The sequence below is a fragment of the Aotus nancymaae genome, unplaced genomic scaffold, assembly GCF_030222135.1.
Source record: "Aotus nancymaae isolate 86718 unplaced genomic scaffold, 86718_ANA_hifiasm-v0.15.2.pri h1tg000059l, whole genome shotgun sequence".
In the NCBI taxonomy this organism is placed as follows: Eukaryota; Metazoa; Chordata; class Mammalia; order Primates; family Aotidae; genus Aotus; species Aotus nancymaae.
Window position 1 is genome coordinate 25,775,524 of NW_026988473.1, and position 17,739 is coordinate 25,793,262.

At 43.3% G+C, this 17,739-nt stretch overlaps 1 protein-coding gene across 3 annotated transcripts in view; it reads left to right on the plus strand.

The window, feature by feature from the left end:
• Positions 1 to 8,826: 8,826 nt before the first annotated feature.
• Positions 8,827 to 17,739, plus strand: part of PAMR1 (peptidase domain containing associated with muscle regeneration 1) — a 96,973-nt gene continuing 88,060 nt past the window's right edge. For all 3 annotated transcript variants that reach the window (XM_012452353.2, XM_012452351.2, XM_064365535.1), the window contains exon 1: positions 8,827 to 9,073. In XM_012452353.2, the coding sequence (XP_012307776.2) occupies positions 9,001 to 9,073 (73 nt within the window). In that variant the 5' untranslated portion in view covers positions 8,827 to 9,000. The remainder of the gene's footprint in view (positions 9,074 to 17,739) is intronic.

A 17,739-nucleotide genomic window follows, 5' to 3' on the forward strand; every position in this document is an offset into this window, starting at 1 on the left:
GACAGTACTGTGCATTTGTATTATTATCCGTTGCACATGAACAAAATTGTTTCTGATTCTCTTCTCTGATTGTAATAGAAAAGAACTCACTGGCTGCATATGATGCATCTGAGTTGACATAGATCTTCTCTAGCAATGAGACCACGCATGATAAGGCATCCACAATTGGATCTACTACTTGGTTGAACATGTGGTAGTCTACAATCGTTCTACATTCTGCAGGGACTAGACTGGTGAATTAAGTTGAGATAGGGATATATGAAAGAGATGATCATCACTGCATCATTAAGATCTTTAGGGGTGACAACAATCTCCAACCATACCCTTGGAATGTGATATTGTCTTTGATTCACTGTCTTGGGGAGGGGATGGCAGTTTCAGAGGCTTTTCCCCTGTACCCTCATTGACTGGGGGCTGCCTGGAAAGAATGTGGCCTTGGCTCAAATGTGGGAGTTCGTTTCTTTTGGATAGGCTTGAGAGGGTTCCCACATATGTTGAAACTAAGCAAATATCAGAATGCATGTATATTTTTGTAGGATCCATACTTTTTCATTGAATTCTCAAAGGATTCTTTAACACTCAAAAGATAAAGTTACACTGATAGGAAGCCTCACTTGACCTTCCCTTTATCTCTAGGCCCTTTTTGTATTCTCTCTTGTTCAAAGAGTTGATGATGTACTTCGGTGTCAGCTACTCTGGCCTTCTTTGTGCTCTGCAAGAACACTAAGCCCATTCCCAGCTCAGGCCTTTTGCATTAGCTGTTCCCTCTGCCTAGAATGTCTTTTCCTCAGAGGCTCCCATGGATGGCTTTCTTTTTTTTTAACCTCAGTTTTCAGTTTAAATGTCATCTTCTCAGAGATGCCTTCCCTGATTCTACAAAATAGTCGCTTTCTAGCATATTCCTCTGGTTCATTTCACATACTATCATCGTCTGGTTTTTTTTTCTTTATTGTATATTTTTGTCTGGCAGTACATGAACTCCATAAAAACAGCCATCATTTTTCTTGCTCACCATGTTATCCCTACTGCCTAGAATAGTGCCTGGCACATAGCAGACACTAAAAATGGTTTCTGAAATAAATCAATAAGTCCTTGTTTTCTTTTTCCATCTGAAAATGGTTTTCTATGTATTCCCCCCTTACATCATCTTTATAGGACTATAAAAGTTGCATGTAATTATAAATAACCCAAGCATATAAAAAAGCTCAGATAATAACAGATAGCTGTGTACTCATCTCAAAGATGAAACAGATGTTAACATTTTGCTTCAATTATTTCACATTTCTTCTGTGCTTCTTTTAAATTTTCACTAAAAATTTCATACCCCATTTTTTACTCTGCCCTTCCTTCTCAGTGGTAACTGCTATCTTAAAGGAAGAGAATGTCATTTCTTTATATGTTTTAGTAGTTTAATGATATGTGTTTATATTTATAAACAATATATGCTATTTTTTGTATGTTTTGAGATTTTATATAAATACTTTCATGCTGTAGATATCTTTTGTTAATTTGCTCCAGGGTATTTTACATTGTTGTTGAGCCACATTAAACAACACTGGAGCTGTTCTACCTGTGGACTTAATGTTACATGAGATAATAAAATTCCTTGTTATTTAAGCCACATGAATTTGGTTTGTTGTTATATACAGGGAAGCCTCCTAACTGTGATAATCCACCTCTATTAACATTTCTCATTGTTGAGTCCTTAGGCTCAACAATGTCTATTTATATTAAATGTGACTGGGCTGGCAGGTTTCATTTGGCTGCATGTTTACTGATGTATAGACAGTTTTAGTTTCACCTCTAAGCCATGTTGCCCAATCCAGAAACCTTTTGTATTTGTATTTTATTTCTGTGCACTCTGGTCTGAATGTTTATGATCTCCCCCAATTTGTATACTTAACACTAATCCCATTGTGATAATATTAGGAGGTGGGGCCTTTGGATGATGGTTAAGTCGTGAGGCGGAGCCCTCATGAATTGGATTGGTAGATGCATAAGGGGCCGTCTTAGTATAATCAGGCTGCTATAACAAAAATACAATAGACTGGAGAATTTATAGATAATAGAAATTTATTGCTCATAGTTCTGGAGGCTGGGAAGTCCAAGACCATGGTGTCAGCAGACTCAGTGTCTGGTGAGGGCTCACTCTCTGCTTCATAGATGGTGCCTTCTTGCTGTGTCCTAACATTGCAGAAGAAGCAAACAATCTCCCTCAGGCCTCTAATTTTATGAGTACTAATCTCCTTCATGAAGGCTCTGCCCTCATGACCTAGTCACGCCCTAATGTTCCCACCTCTTAATACTACCACCTTTGGGATTAGATTTCAACATATGCATTTTTGGGGGACACAGACATTCATGTCATAGTTTGGACTGAAGTGATCAGGATTCTTCCCTTTCACCATGTGAGGATTCAGCTGTGAACCACATCATCTATGAGCCAGAAAGTGAGTCCTCACCAGACACCAAATGTCCTGGACTTTGACTTTGGAATTTCCATCTTCCAGGACTGAGAGAAATACATTTCTGTTGTTTATAAGCCACCCAGTTTATGGTATTTTGTTACAGCAGCCTGACTGAACAAACACATGTAGTTGCTTAAAACAATAAAGTGCATTATCTTGCCCAGTTTCTGAGTGTCAGGAATCTGGGAGCAGCTTAGCTGAGTGGTTCTGGCTAGAAGTCTCTCATGAGGTTGCAGCCAAGTTGCTGGCTTGGGCTGCAGTCATTTGAAGGACTGAGGGGTATGTTTTCAAGCTCGTTCACGTGACTACTGTCAAGAGGCTTCAGTTCCTCTCCATGTAAGACTCTCCATAGGGTTGCTCCCAGATTCTTCCAGACAGAATGATCTGAGAAAGAGAGAGAGATAACAAAGGAGCTTCTCCAGCACACCACCATGCACTAGCCACCACCACATGGTCATTAAACTGGGAATCATCTTTGACTGCTCTCTCACTGTTATCCTCCATGTATCATCAATCACAGATCCCATCCTTCTAACCTCCTCAGTGCCTCTCAGGTCAAGCCACTTCTCTCCATCCTATTTTTAAAAACTCCAAGATGAGGTGTTCATAGATAGACAGTTATAATTGTTACAATATTTAAAAATAGTGCATATTGATTGAGCTCCCATTATGTATAACGGCATCACTGTAGTCTTCTCACCAAAATTCAAGGGTGGCTATTGCCCCCTTTTTACAGATGAAGACACTGAAGCTCAGAGGGGCTGATGGACTTGCCCAGGTTCATACAAAGTAGAGCCTTGATCCATACAGGCGTCTTTTGACCACAGTGACTTTTTTGTGTGCCACTGTACTCCATTACCTTCTCCTGGAGTTAATTCTATTTTTTGTTTTCTTCCCTTCCCAAATGGCTCAACTGTTTTTGAGCTAGCCACTTGGACTGTGGTCAGCGTTTTTGCCAGTGTTCTTTGTAAAGCTTTGCAGTTCAGTTGCATAGCAGACAATTTTTTTTAAATTGAAGTTTATAAATATACATATGGAAGTCAAGAACAGGTTTCCTCAAGTGATTCAGGAGCATATTAACTATGAAGGAGAAAAGCTTGCCGGCTTTCAGCAGTTTGTGTGAAGAATGACATAGAGCCAGAAGAATGTGGCCTGAGAAAGAACCGCCGATGTACCTACCCCCTTGCTGGCTCCCAGTGGTAGGGAGTGGAGCTGAGCCAGACCTGAGGCAGAACATGATTGCTCATTGTGTAGGTGAACAGCCGGGATTCATTAGGGCTGGAGACTTTCATGAAGGGGCCAGTTATAGAAGGCTCCAGTGGAAGGGCCCTTTGTCTTTTCCACAATCCTGTCCTTCTCCATCTCTGGCCTTAGATGACTTGAACTTGGTGTTTTGCACAGCTGATGGAAACCAAACTTAATTACCAGAAGTCTGGGATGCCTCTTATAGGTTTGCAGACCAGTTCCATCTCTGCCGTCTTTTCTCTGGCTTCCCCAGTATGTGGTTGCTGTTTAGTTGCTGATCTGCAGAAGTGATAGCTGGGAGATTGGAAGAACTCAAAAAATTTACAAAGACAGTCTTCTCTTTGTTTCTCCCTGTGGATTCACATGCAAACAGCCACCCTGGTGGCACTGAAAAAGTACAGGTTTTGTTAGAGTACCTCAACCTTTCACGTGAAAATTAGTGGGTATTATGACTTGTAATTAAATAGGTGGCCTGACTTTATCTATTATAGCCAATTTTTTGTTCCGGAGTGCTGATTATTAGTAGATAATTCTTAATTCCAGGTATCATTCCCTACCTCCCAGCATGCCACTTTGTCTTTTTCATACATAGCCTTTCTTGTGATTTATTCTACCCTGAAGCAAGCAATTGTAGGAGGTGAGGGTAGAGGGGGAGATAAGCATCATAGAAACAGCTAACATTTACTGAGATCTTAGTATATTTTAGGCACTGTTTTGAGCTCCTTACTCCAGTCCTATGAGGACAGGTACTATTCTTCGGACTTAACAGAGAGGAAACCAAGGCCATCATAGGTGAAATAACATGCCCAGGTGTACACAGGTAACAAGTGGTCCATCTGCATTCAACATTGATCAGTATGGTCCAGAGTAAGTGCTCTTAAGTCAGAAATACTTTTTTAAAGTTGAGGAGGAAGTGAGGGGGTCCTCCAAATGTCCACTGTGCAGTTCATAGCCTAGACTCGATGATTGTATATATCCATAAAATCACTTTCCCTAAATCTAAGGAATATTTGGTCCATTTTTAAATTTCAACTTCTGAAAAGCAGTGATTCTAAAAAAACTGGGAGTTTGTAAATGAGAAGGCGATGGCTCTCTCTCTTATTAAAAAACCTGGATACAAAAATTTGCATATGATTTTGGAAGATTCAAAGTCCCTCTTAAAACCCTATCTCAACCGGGAGCTTCCAGATTAAGAAGGCCTAATTTAGAACAATACTAAACCCTATCAGTATGAAAAATGGAGCTGACCATAATGGGGACAGAGAAAGGTAAACTTGTAGGAAAATAGAAATTTGTGTAGGGCTCAATGTCCTCAGGTAGACTACTGACTTTTCTGTATCATAATAACAACTTTCCTCTTTCTCTTCCAGCCCTGGGATTATTGTGCAGTTCAACAAGGTAATGTCTGATTACTGCTTTGACTTCTCCAGAAAAATATATCCCCCACCTTTGCAAAACATCTTTTTGAGAGTCTCTTTCTGGGTTCCTCAGCTCTAGGAAATTAAAAAACCCAAATTAGTGACAACAAACTAGGAAATCAACTCTCGAAGGGGTTTCCAGAAACAGAAAAAGGGCCTCTGTTTCCAGACCCCTGAACCTAGAGAAGTAAAAACCTGGTACCAGAAACTTCCTTAACAAGTAGCCAAACAGGTCTGTAGGGGAGGAAAAATAATCTTTCTTCTCTACTTATCTTAGATTCCTTGGCTGGGGCCCTATAAATTAGAAAGACAAAACAAAACAAAACAAAACAGATTAACAAGAAAAAGACAAACAAAAGTTTATTAACTCGTGCATGGTACTTACACATGGAAGTACCTAGTGAGGAGTAACTCAAAGGGATGCTTAGGATTTGGGTTTGTATTACATTTTAAAAAAGAACAATAAATTTGCTGAGAAGTGGCAAGACACAGAAAAAGACCTTTGAGCTTCTAGGGCAAATTATGGGAAGATAAATAAATGGAGGTACTCATGGGAGATAAGACTAGTTGGTAAGTTTTGCTATAGAGATTCCTCTGGGCTGATAAGGGTCTAGGGTTGTCTCCATTGATTAACTTCTGTCTGTCCTGGTAGAGAGGGGAGGTGGAGACACTTTTATAAATTCAAGTTCTGCTTTTATGAAAATTGGGGGAGAGCAGAGACCTCTTCTTGTATCTACTTCTTCTTAACTGCTTTCAGCTCAAAATAATCCTTCTGCATATTTGGGGGCGGTATATACTGTTACCCTTCAGTTTCGTCACCTAGAGCCCCACCCTGTCAAGGGGATGCAATTCATGTAGGGATGAGGCTGCTGGGTATTGACTCAGGGAGGTGTGTGTGTAGGGGAAAGGGGGGACTGGGGAGATGGAAGAAAGAAAGAAGTGGTGCTGTCAGCTGGGGTAGAGACAGATTCCTGAGAGGCTCTTACGGCTACAGTTATTTGGAAACTAAGTCATCTTTTTCCCACTGCCATCACCAAAGGACTAGTTGGCCAGCTACAAGGTGAACCTCCCGTCTTTTAACCTCTGCCTTCTACCTCGTAGGTATATGCTGCCTTCTGGTATTCTGCTCCTGTTTAAGGCTACTCTTGGTGCTTATTTTAAACTGATTTCACCTCGATATGGAAGCTGAGGGTAGGAACAAGACCCGTACCACGGGATTTTCTTGGGGTCAGTCTCAGAACAGATAATGGAGATAATAATTAATATTAATTGTTCCCTTAGTATGTGTGCTATGGGCCTTACATGCATAATCTTATTACATTCTCCCAATGATCTACAAAGTAGATTTGATTATTATTTCCATTTTACAGATGAGAAAACTGAGATTCAGAGAGTTACTTAACTTGCTTAAGGTCACACAGCCAGAAAGTGGTGAATCAACAATTAGAACACAGGCCTGCTGAGTTCTTACTTCCAGTCATTTCACTGTAGCAGGCCCCCAGAGCAGGGCTGGAGTTTAGAAATTCTTTCTAGTAAAATCAATAATCCAGGGTGACTTCTCTTCCTGAGACTTAGCTTTGAGCCCAGCACCCCCTATTCCTAAACCAAGGCCTTCCAGGAACCCCCCACCACCAACATCTAGAGAATAAAATTATATCACCCTGGTCACAATCTTATTCTTTTTCTGTTCTCTGCCACAGCCAAATTACACATACATATTGTCTATCCTCTTTAGCTAGCTTCCGTTATTCAGTTCTGTTTGTTCTATATCTCGATCTCTTTATCTCTCTCTCTCTATCTATATATAGTCATGTGCTGCTTAACAATGGGTATATATTCTGAGAAATGTATTGTTAGGCAATTTCATCATTGTGTGAACATCATAGAGGGTACTTACATAAACCTAGATGGTATAGCCTACTCATGACTAGTTATATCTATCAAAGCTCTTATAAAATGTATTTCAATGATATATATTGCCATGAATCCCTTGGTGGGGGGAAGGTATAAATATAAGTTATGATATACACATATACATACTCATTCTGGTGATACTGGCTAAATTCAGTCCTTCCTCCTAGAAAGACCTCCCTACCTCCCTCCATGGATTTAAATTCTACCTCTTTCTCTCACTGTAAGTCAAGCCTCCAGGCTCTGGGAAGCCTTCCCACCAGCCCTGGCCCTGAATGATCATTTGCTTCTCTCAACCTTGGTTCTTAATCTGAGAGTGCTAACTGGGACCAAGCATGGCCCCAAACCCCAGCGTACAGTAGGCTGTGTATGAGTCTTGCTCTGCCACTTCTAGATACGTGATCTTGAGCAAGTCACTTAATCTGTGAGTCTGCCTTTCTGTATCCATAAGATATGGGCAATACCACTTATTGTATCTTGTAACTGTAATAGTGTCTTAATCTGATCTCAAGCTGTTAATAAAGACACACCTGAGACTGGGTAATTTATAAAGGAAAGAGTTTTAATTGATTCATGGTTCAGCATGACTGGGGAGGTTTCAGGAACCTTACAATCATGGTGGAAGGGGAAGCAAACACGACATTCTTTACATGCTGGTAGCAAGGAGAAGAGCTGAGCAACAGGGGGAAAAGCCCTTTATAAAACCATCAGATGTTGTGAGAACTCACTCACTATCACAAGAACAGCAGCATGGGGGTAACTGTCTCCATGATTCAATTATCTCCACCTGGTCCTTCCTACAACACGTGGGCATTATGGGAACCACAATTCAAGATGAGGTTTGGGTGGGGACACAGCCAAGCCATATCAAATGGTTAAATATAATTCTGCATATTCAGCATCCTGAGAAGCTCTATAGCCTAGTGGCTAAGACTGCAGCCTGTGAACCTAAGCTGCCTGGGTCCAAACTCTGGCTCTGCCCCTCACTAACTGTGTGGCCTTGGATGAGTTACTGAATTCTCAGTGGTTTCATTTCTCTAACTGAAAAATACAGAGGCTAGTTTTGGTGTGAGGAGTAATCGAGTTAATACATGTAAGGTACGTGACACCTGGCACGGAGAAGTTTATCAAAAATGTCACCTATTATCTTACACAACATCCCTCTTCCTCACTTTGAGATGTCACTTGCTGCTTTGTACCTAAACTGAGCCCTCTCGGTGGAGGCAGCGAGGGTTCTTCTCCATCCCTGCCTGGCATGTGCTAGGAACGATTTATGTTGCTGAATTCACCATCATGGGGATCACAGGAAGAGGAAAACTTTTTTCAGTAGCCTATAGTTGCAAAAGATAAGATTTCCAAACTGTCGTCACCTGGAGCAAACGGAAGGGGAAGGAGTTAAACGAGGGGTGTTGGGTGAGGAGTGAGGGAAGGCTCCCTTTCCCCTCCCATCACCAACTCCTTCTCCTCCGGCCAGGCTTTCAGTCAGGCTCCCCGCGTGCAGTCAGAGCGGTCACGACCAGCTCCCATCTCAGCCTCCCGCAGCGAGACCTCCCGGCCTCACCTGAGCAAGGGAATGGCAGCCCTGAGTATCTCTGCTCCCGCCCAGGGTCCTGCGGCCCCTCCTCCCAGCACCCAACACAGGGAGCCCACCTGAACCTGGGCTGGTCTCCCTGCCCCGCAACTTCCTTCGCAGCCGCCGTCCGCGGGTCTCCGGGCGCGGCCACACCTCCCCGGGCCCCGCAAGGGTTAAGGCAGCAGAGACGAGAGGTTCGGGCTGACGTTGCTCTAGCTGAAGGTGGTTCCCCTCTGCTGAGGATGAGAGAGCCTGGCGAGCTGAAACCCGAGCTCCGGTTCAGCTGGGGCTCGGGGAGGTCCCTGTAAGAGCCGCCTGCCCCCGGGCCTCCCTGGGTCCCTCCTATCCCTCCCCAGCAGACGCTCGGGCACCAGCCGCGGCAAGGATGGAGCTGGGCTGCTGGACGCAGTTGGGGCTCACTTTTCTGCAGCTCCTTCTCATCTCGTCCTCGCCAAGAGGTACTGTGAGTAGCGTCCGGGACACCCTAAGAGGGAGCATTTTCCTCCTGGAGTCTGCCTGGGAGAAGGACTGGGAGTCTCAGGAGGTGGGGTGTGTGCGTTTGGGGTGGGGGTGGGGGATTGGGGGGGTGCTTTGCCAGTGATAATCTTGGGGACTTGGCTGGTGGTGCTGGAGCTCCTGTGACCCTCCCCTAAGACTGTGAGATGGTTTTGTCATCCCAAATCGTGGGACTGAAGTGTCTCAGGAAAGGGGACCAGCTCCCATTTTTACTTGCTCTTTTTGTCATTTAAAAAGTACCAAATTGCCTTAGGGAATCAATTCTGTCTGTGTTACCCACTCTGACTTGCAAAAGCAAAGTTTCCCTTGGCAAGGGATCCCTCAGAGGTGAGCAGGAAAGAAAGAAGAGAGGAAAAGAAAGAAAGGAATAAAGAGTAGGGCTTGCTTGGTGTTTTCTGGTGAATCTTGCTTCATGAAATCTTACTGCCATACTCCTTCAGAGCAGACCCAAGCACAGGATTGACTCACTCAGCATATATAGACACACTTCCTTTCTGATGAGAGTGAGAAAGAAGAAAAAGCCAGGGTTAAAAGTGCAGATTGTTTCTGGGGATGCACAGGGTTTGTTTTGCAAGATCTCTAGGTTCTTTGGTTTTCGTATGTTATTTTCTAAGCCACAATCCCCAGGTCAAATGGGCTTCTGGGGACAAATGAGGCTGGGACATGACATGGAGATCCAGCTAAGGGCAGAAGCGAGGGAATGGCAGGCTTGTCTTATAACAGCCCGCTTGCTGGCAGGGAGGGAAGTGGCAATGACATAGGAACATCTGTCCTTCTATGGCCCAGGGGGTAAGGTGAGACCTCATGAGGTGAGGACAGGCTGAGATGTACAGATATGACTAAACAGGGCACCTCTGAATAGGGGCTGGCTTTGTGTGAGCCTTTGCTGCTTCCCTTCTGTGCTGGCTACCTGTCACCTGAGCTCTACCTGAGAGCTGGGTGCTCTGTCGCTGCAAGTAGCTGGCAAGTGCCTGAGAATGAAGCAGGCCAGGTAAGGTGTGGCAAGGATGCTAAATGCAGCAGCCTGTGTAGAAGGGAAACAACCCATACATACATCCCTTCATAATCAACAAAAAGCTGAGATACACGAACCCCCCTGCCCTTCATTTTGGTCAATACTTTCCATCTGCTTAGAGCCTGCCTGCCCAGGTGGGATCTTCTTTAATGATTTACAATCGAGATGATGAGTGTTTCATTTGAATTTTGCCTCCGTGGTGTCTGGAGCAGCCCAAAGACAGTAGTAAAGGAAGAAGGAGCCCTTCATAAGGACTGACAATCCATAAACCTAAACACTTGTCCAGGGGTAAGTAGGTGACTTTGCATTAAGACACCTCCCTACCTCATCTCTGCCTTTGGGCATGGTGTCAGTAGACCAACTCCAGAGGACCTGGTTCTCCGCAGAGTGCCAGGGCTCAGCGGATTTGATTTCTCCTGGTTATGTCAGTGTTCCTCTGCTTCTTTTTTATAACATGGCAGGTGAGAAGCTTCAAAGTCATAAAAGTTAAACCAAACACACACACACACACACACACACACACACACACACACTCTCTCTCTCTCTCTCTCAAACCTGAGCTGCCTCTTTTTCCTAGCCCAGAATCTGAAAAATCCATTTCTTTCTGACCCAAGAACCTCTTTTACCTTTTGCTATGAAAAAGCTTCAGGGAGGATGTGCGTTTTGTTGGTAGCTAAACTGCTGCCTGAACCAGAGCGCGGCTTCGTGTGTTTAGCAAGGATATTTTAGTTGTTGAATATTTTACTCACATTTAGAGGGAAGACAGAGGAATAGCGTGGAGAAGGAAAATATTTCTTCAAGTAGCAAGGGGAGTCCACTCCCTGCTGGGATTCTGAATCTGGCCCTGTCAAGAAAAGCTTGGAAGCAAATTTCCTCTAATTAACTTTTCTAAAAAGAGTATTTGCTGAAATGTAAACATCCACTGGGATGGTACGGGAGAGTGTTGTTGCTCACTGGTGTGTGACACATGTTGGGAGGATGAGAATCCAAACATGAGGCCAAGTGATAACACAACATAAACAGAATAAGGGGAGAAACCCAACTCCACTGACTTCACCAAATTGCAGTAGCTCTGCCAGCGTGGTTCTGCCGAAGAGGAAAACCTCATTTAAAATATGGGACTCTTGGGAATGAAACCTTAATCTAGAGAACTTCACAAGTGTTGCTTCCAACAGACATTAGCTTGTGGGGAATGAACTTAAATGCAACCAGGGAAGATAATTTGAAGTGCAGATATTCAGTGGGCAGGAAAAGCCAGCTGAGAAAGGAAATGTGGAAAGAAAGCAAGGAGAAGGAGTGGCAAGAAAAATTAGATGTTAGATTACACTGGGATATGTTGCCAGATTCCTAGGAGAAAGCTAGGAAAATTGGGCCTTCTTGGCAGAGGTGGATTTTTGCAGGGATCATGAAGAGGGTGTTCCCCTAATATATACTCTGAGAGCTCCTGGCATTCCCAACAGGAAAATAATTTAATGATGGGATCATGGATTTTGGGAGCTGAGAGTGACTTTAGAGATTATTTTAGGATGAGTCCCTCAATTCAGAGAGCAGAGATTAAACATCAAGCAAACACAGTGAACATTTATAATATGTCCAGTCTTTGAGCCAAAGGCTTATGTGCATTAATTCTCAGACCACCCTGAGATGGTATTGCTACAGATGAGATCCAGAGAGGTTCTATGATATGCAGAGGTTTAAGGATACACAGGTATCATTCCCCAAAAAATTAAACATAGAATTACCACTTGTTCTAGCAATTCCATTTCTGGGTGTATACAAAAAAGAAAGCAGGGCCTTGATTAGATGCTTTTACATCAATGTTCTTAGCAGCATTATTCCCAACAGCTGAAAGGTGGAAACAACCCAAATGTCCATTGATGGATAAACAAGATGCGGTATATACCTACGATGGAATATTATTCAGCCTTAAAAATGAAGGATATTTTGATATGTGCTGTACCACAGATGAATCTTAAGACCTTATGCTAAGTGAAGGAAGCCAGACACAAAAAGACAAATGTCTGTGATTCCACTTATATGAGGTACCTAGAATAGTCACATTCATGTAGACAAAAGTAGGATGGTAATTGCCAGGAGCCAGAGAAGATGGAATGGGGAGTTAACTATTTGGTGGGTACAGAGTTTCAATTTGGAATAGTGAAAAGTTCTGGAGATGGTCGGTGGTGATGGTTGCACATTAGTATGAATGAATGTACTTATGACACTGAACCATGCACTGAAAAATGATTTGAAAGGTAATTTTATGTTATATATATTTTCCACAATAAATAAAAAAAGACTACACTGGCAGATTAGTGGAGCCCAGTGTGAGCTCAGGCTGTCTAGTTTCTGAATCCAAGTTTCCCTGTTACCTGGATGACTTACATTCACACATCCAGCATATGGACTGATTATGCTGATGGACATCTAACTTTGTTAAGGTTTCGGGACTCACATGAAGCAGGGGAGAGGGAGCCCTTGCTGTCATCTGTTTCAGTGGCATTGTTGCTGCATCTTGGCTGGCTGTGGCCAAGAGGGAGACTGTGCTGATGGACCACAAACTGGCAGCCTTTGGAGCCAAAAGGCCTGCAGAAGTTATTTAGTAGGACACAGTGCTTTGCAGTATTTTGAACCTGAATACTTGAGGTAGGCTGGATTCTCTCTAGGGTCTGTCACCCCACCTCTCAACCCATATATTTGATACCCGATAATCCCTACTAGCATTTGAAGTTTTGACTTGCGTTTATGAGAGAGATGGGGCAGGATGGGGGAATGAGACAGAGAAGGTGAAAGGCTGGATGCTGAATGGAAGAAAATAAGGGAGTTAAGCCTCTGAGGACTAATTGGCCAACAGGATTTTTCAGATCATCCAGTACATCAGACTTTGATCCGTGTCTAACATATTTTAATCTGTATATTTCATGGAACATAACCTCACCTCTCTCTGTGACCTCCAACTCTGGTAAAATGTTTTACTTTCATGAATGCCCTTGATTATGAGTTTTCCGTGGAATCTGAGGATAGGCCTGGGTGTTATATCTGGGTCAATAACCTGTGAATAAAGCACCTTAGACATGGGAGCCCAGAAGCAGAGGTGGCCTAGAGCATGTAAGTCCCTCAGGAATAGGCAGAAGTCTTGGGGAGGGCTTTAGAATGTCACTGGCATGGACCATGGGTTTGACTGAATCTTATCCCCACCTGGGTTATACTGGCTAGACAGAAATGGCCAAGATAATGGTGCCTGGGACCTAATGACAGGTCTTAAGTCTGAAAATTATTTCTATCTGCCCCACTGGGGCGGCCAATCCTGATGCAAAAGAAAGCTTCTCTACCTGCTTCCCCTGAGACCAGCTCTAGAGGCTACAGTTGATTTGGGGTATAAGCAAATTGGGAAAAGTGCCATTTCCATGATAAATGAGGGAAAGTTGTGCCCCATTCCCCTGTTATGAGGGAGGAGCTGTCATCCTCACTCTGTGAATATCTGAAAGTCACAAGAGCCCAGCCTCCCTCCCCTCTTATTTTAAAGGGGAGGGAAATGCAATGTTTACATTTTCCAGTTCCTGAATTCCAGGGCAGAGGACCTGGAGGCCAGCTGGAAAATTGAGAGCTACTAGATCAGTGACAGAAACTCTATTAGATTCCAAGCCGGATCTACGTTCAAGGAATTCTGTTTGTCAGTCATCACAAGACCTAGACCAGAGCTTTAGATTAAAATGAAGAGAAGTACGGCTCGGTGCAGTGGCTCATGCCTATAATCCAAGAAAAAGGAGTAGAGTTGAGCAGGGAGTAGCAGTCACACTGCTTCAGAGAGGCCAAGGTGGGTGGATCATGAGGTTAAGAGATTGACAACAGACTGACCAACCAACATGGTGAAACCCCATCTCTACTAAAAATACAAAAATTAGCCAGGTGTGGTGGTGCATGCCTGTAGTACCAGTTACTTGGAGGCTGAGGCAGGAGAATCACTGGAACCTGGGAGGCAGAGGTGGCGGTGAGTTGAGATTGCGCCACTGCACCCCAGCCTGGTGACAGAGTGAGACTCTATCTCAAAAAAAAAAAGAAGTAAAAAATGTAGGACACACCAAACTTCATACCTGTAAACAAAACCACGCAAGAAAGGCAGAGAATTGGGGTTGGCTGGAGATATTTCATCTCTGAACCAGTGTGACTGCTACTCTACTCAACTCTACTCCTTTTTCTTGGTTGTAATTGTCTGTGAGACAGTCAGAGCCCACGTGGGTTGAGAATAGAGTAAGTAGGGGTTGCACATCAAGGCGTCTTTACCCTTGATGACAGAATCATCAATGGAGGAAACATCTTTCAAGAGGCTTCCATCCTAGCATTCCTAAGGAAACGAATCCCAAGTTTGGTTACCCAAATAATTTATTGAGTTTGGGGTAAGTGCTGAGCACTCCCCTATATGCTTTACATATATTTACTTAATCCTCACAACAAACCTAAGAGGTAAGTACTATTATTGTTTGCCCCACTTCATACACAAAAGAGCTTAGGCAAAGGGATTCAGTACCTGTCTGGGTCATATAGCTGGATGTCTGTGTTTCTGAATCCAGTCTGACTCCATAGGGCATGCCCTGAGATATGACACAACACCACTGCAGTTAGCAGTAGGTCCAATGGTGGCAGATATGCTGGCTGTATTTTGGCCAAATGATAAAAAATCATGGTGTTAGTAAAGAAGTCTGATTATCCCTGGAACATCCCAAGTGCTCAGATGGGCCTGCGTCAATGTGCTCACCTCTGTGGAGGTAGAGTGAATACAGGAAGAGGACAGAGGCATCAGCAGCCCCAGTAGCACCACATGAAACCCAAGAGGAGCCATTCCCTAGAGAAAACAGGGGTTCCAGGCAGACTGAAAGTCCAACCAGTTTCTGGGATAGCTGTCCACGGTGTCATGTACCTCACTCTGAGTAGACATGGGAGGTGAGAATTTCTTTGTCCCATGGTCACTTTTTATCGTCCAAATCGCATGCGTGTTTGCAGAGGAACAGAGTTGAGAATGAGATCATTTATTTCCAGTGTGGCCCTAACATTGTGTCTGTCTGCTCCTTTATGGATGTGTTCTGCATAAACTCTTAAGCCATGGGATGGGAGGAGCAGACCTGGAATGAATAAGGGGGAGCATTTTTCTCCCTTCTTTTTTTGGCGAAACAAAGTTGATGAATATTGCAGGGGATGGAGACTCAATCCCTTTCCTCTAATCCTAAGATGAGTTTTAACCAATTCATCTCAACCTCGAATGAGGATTTGCTGTCTACACCAGTGTCTTAGATCTTATGTCAGCTATTTAAGAAAGTATCCCCCTTGGCTGAGAAGCTTTGAAGACTACTATTTCTGTCACTCTTCTGCCTCTGGTGTTAGATATGCCTTTATTCCTGAAGTCGGGTGTCTTTATCACCACCCTCTCTGAGGTTCTGGCTGTCTCAGAGGGTTGAGTTAGTGGTTTGGCAGCAAGCATCCGTGTAAATAGAAGTCTGGTCAGTTGACTTGGTGATTGGAAAACCAGGCTGTTGCTGCCAGAACAGAGCGAGGAACACATTCAGCTAACTTTAGCTCAGGGGGAGACATAGCAATTGTCCTCACGCACTGAATTTAAGTTAAAAAAAATTCCAGCTGGTTTAATGAAAAACCACTGGATGGAGAGGGGATGTTGGCTTGGTTTGCTTCAAATCAAATGAATTATTTGATGACTCCAAGAAACTACAGTGTCAATGATTTTCCAATCCAGTTGCACTTCCATTTACTTTATAGGGTTCCTTTGGAGGTAATCAGTTAATTCTCTGATCACCTCAAGTTGTTTGACCACAGAGCCTCTTTTTGTCTTTTTCCCTTATGCCATCCCGTGGTATCAGTGCTCAATGGAATACAGTTTGGAAAACTCTGATATCTTGCCCATAAGTCGTAAGACATGGAAGAATATCTCACCATTAAAGAGGAAAGGGTAAGAAGGGAATTTGAAAGGCTAAGAAACATGGGTTTCCCTTTAGACTTTTGCATCCACCATGGAATCCCTCCTTAGAAGTTAACAAGAATGATGGAGAACACTTGAAATTTTATAGGACCAGTTGCCTGGGCTTAGCTTCTACCTGGTATCATCTACTCCTATAATTTTCAATCGACCTTTGCTTACTTGGATACCAGCGGAAGGGAGAACATGGCTGGTGGTAAGGAATCTTTGTTACAACACTTTTGGGTCTGGTTTTTTGCCTCCCAGGGGGTTAACTGCCTGCTTCCCAGTGGTGTTCAGCCTCCCTTTTGGGCAAGCCTGATCCTCTGGCCAATCCCCTGGTAGAACAGAATGGATAAGTATCTCAAGCCCTCATGGAAACGAGATACAAATTGCAATCAACAAAAATGTTCACTAATGGAGCAAATGGATTCTTCTTTCTGTACAATACTCTGAAAAGTCACAGCAAGAGAAGATTCTAATGTCAGTCTTGGTCACAAATAGCCTTTATGCTAGGAATCACACATGTTCCCATGTCCATATTCATGTATTTATTCAATAATCCTTATCAAGCCCCTATCAGGTGCCAGGCATGGGGTTATAGGTGTTGGGGATATCAAGATGAATAGGACAAAGTCCTTTTTCTGAAGGCTCTTGCAATCTCCTGAGAGAACTTACAGTTTAGCCTGGCATTTCCCAAAATGGGTTTCAGGGAATGCTACTTGTGGGAGATATTCAGCAAAAAATAAACAGAACCCAGGATGTTATGATGAAATAAGTCTGGGGGATTTGGAGATTATAGACTCTGCAGAGTCCTGCAGTAAAGAAAGCTATAATTCATTTTTACAATGAAACATTTCACAAAGTTGTTTGACCACAGAGCCTTTTTTTTTTTGTCTTTTTACCTTATACCATCCAGTGGAATTAGTGCTTCGTGGAATACAGTTTGGAAAACTCTGATCTCTTGCCCATAAGGCATACAACATGGAAGAATATCTCACCATCACAGAGGAAAGGGTGAGAAGGGACTTTGAAAGTCTAAGAATCATGGGCTTCTCTTCAGACTTTTGCTGAGGTATGCGTAGGAAGTCTGATGTCCTTGTCACTTAACATTTGCTGAGATGTTGAAAGGACCGTGCAGATGATGGCACATCCATGTTCCTATAAGAAAGGTTCTTGCCAGCACTAATTGGCCTGGGCTATGGAGAAAACTCTTTTCCTGTACTCCAGTTGCTTGTGGTAATGTGACTGGTCTGGGATCATTCGGCAAACTGAGGTGTGAATCTCATTTGTTAGCACTCCGGATGATGTGGCAGTTTGGGGGAGTGAGAAGAGCTGTGACTTGACTTCCTAGCTAGATGTGTCATGTCAGATACAATTATCCTCAGTTTACAGAGAATATTTGAGCATCCTTCTAATCCCTGGGACATTAAATCTAGGGTCTAATCACTCCCCTTCTCCACCTCTTTTTACCCCTCCGTTACCTCTTTTTTTCCTTTTTCCTCCTCCCACAGAGTCTTCTTCAATCCCTTGCTATTATTTGTTTGAGCTGCCCCCTGCATTGTCACTATTTCTACCTGATTGATATTTTATTAGATCATCATTGACTACCAAACATTTGACCACGA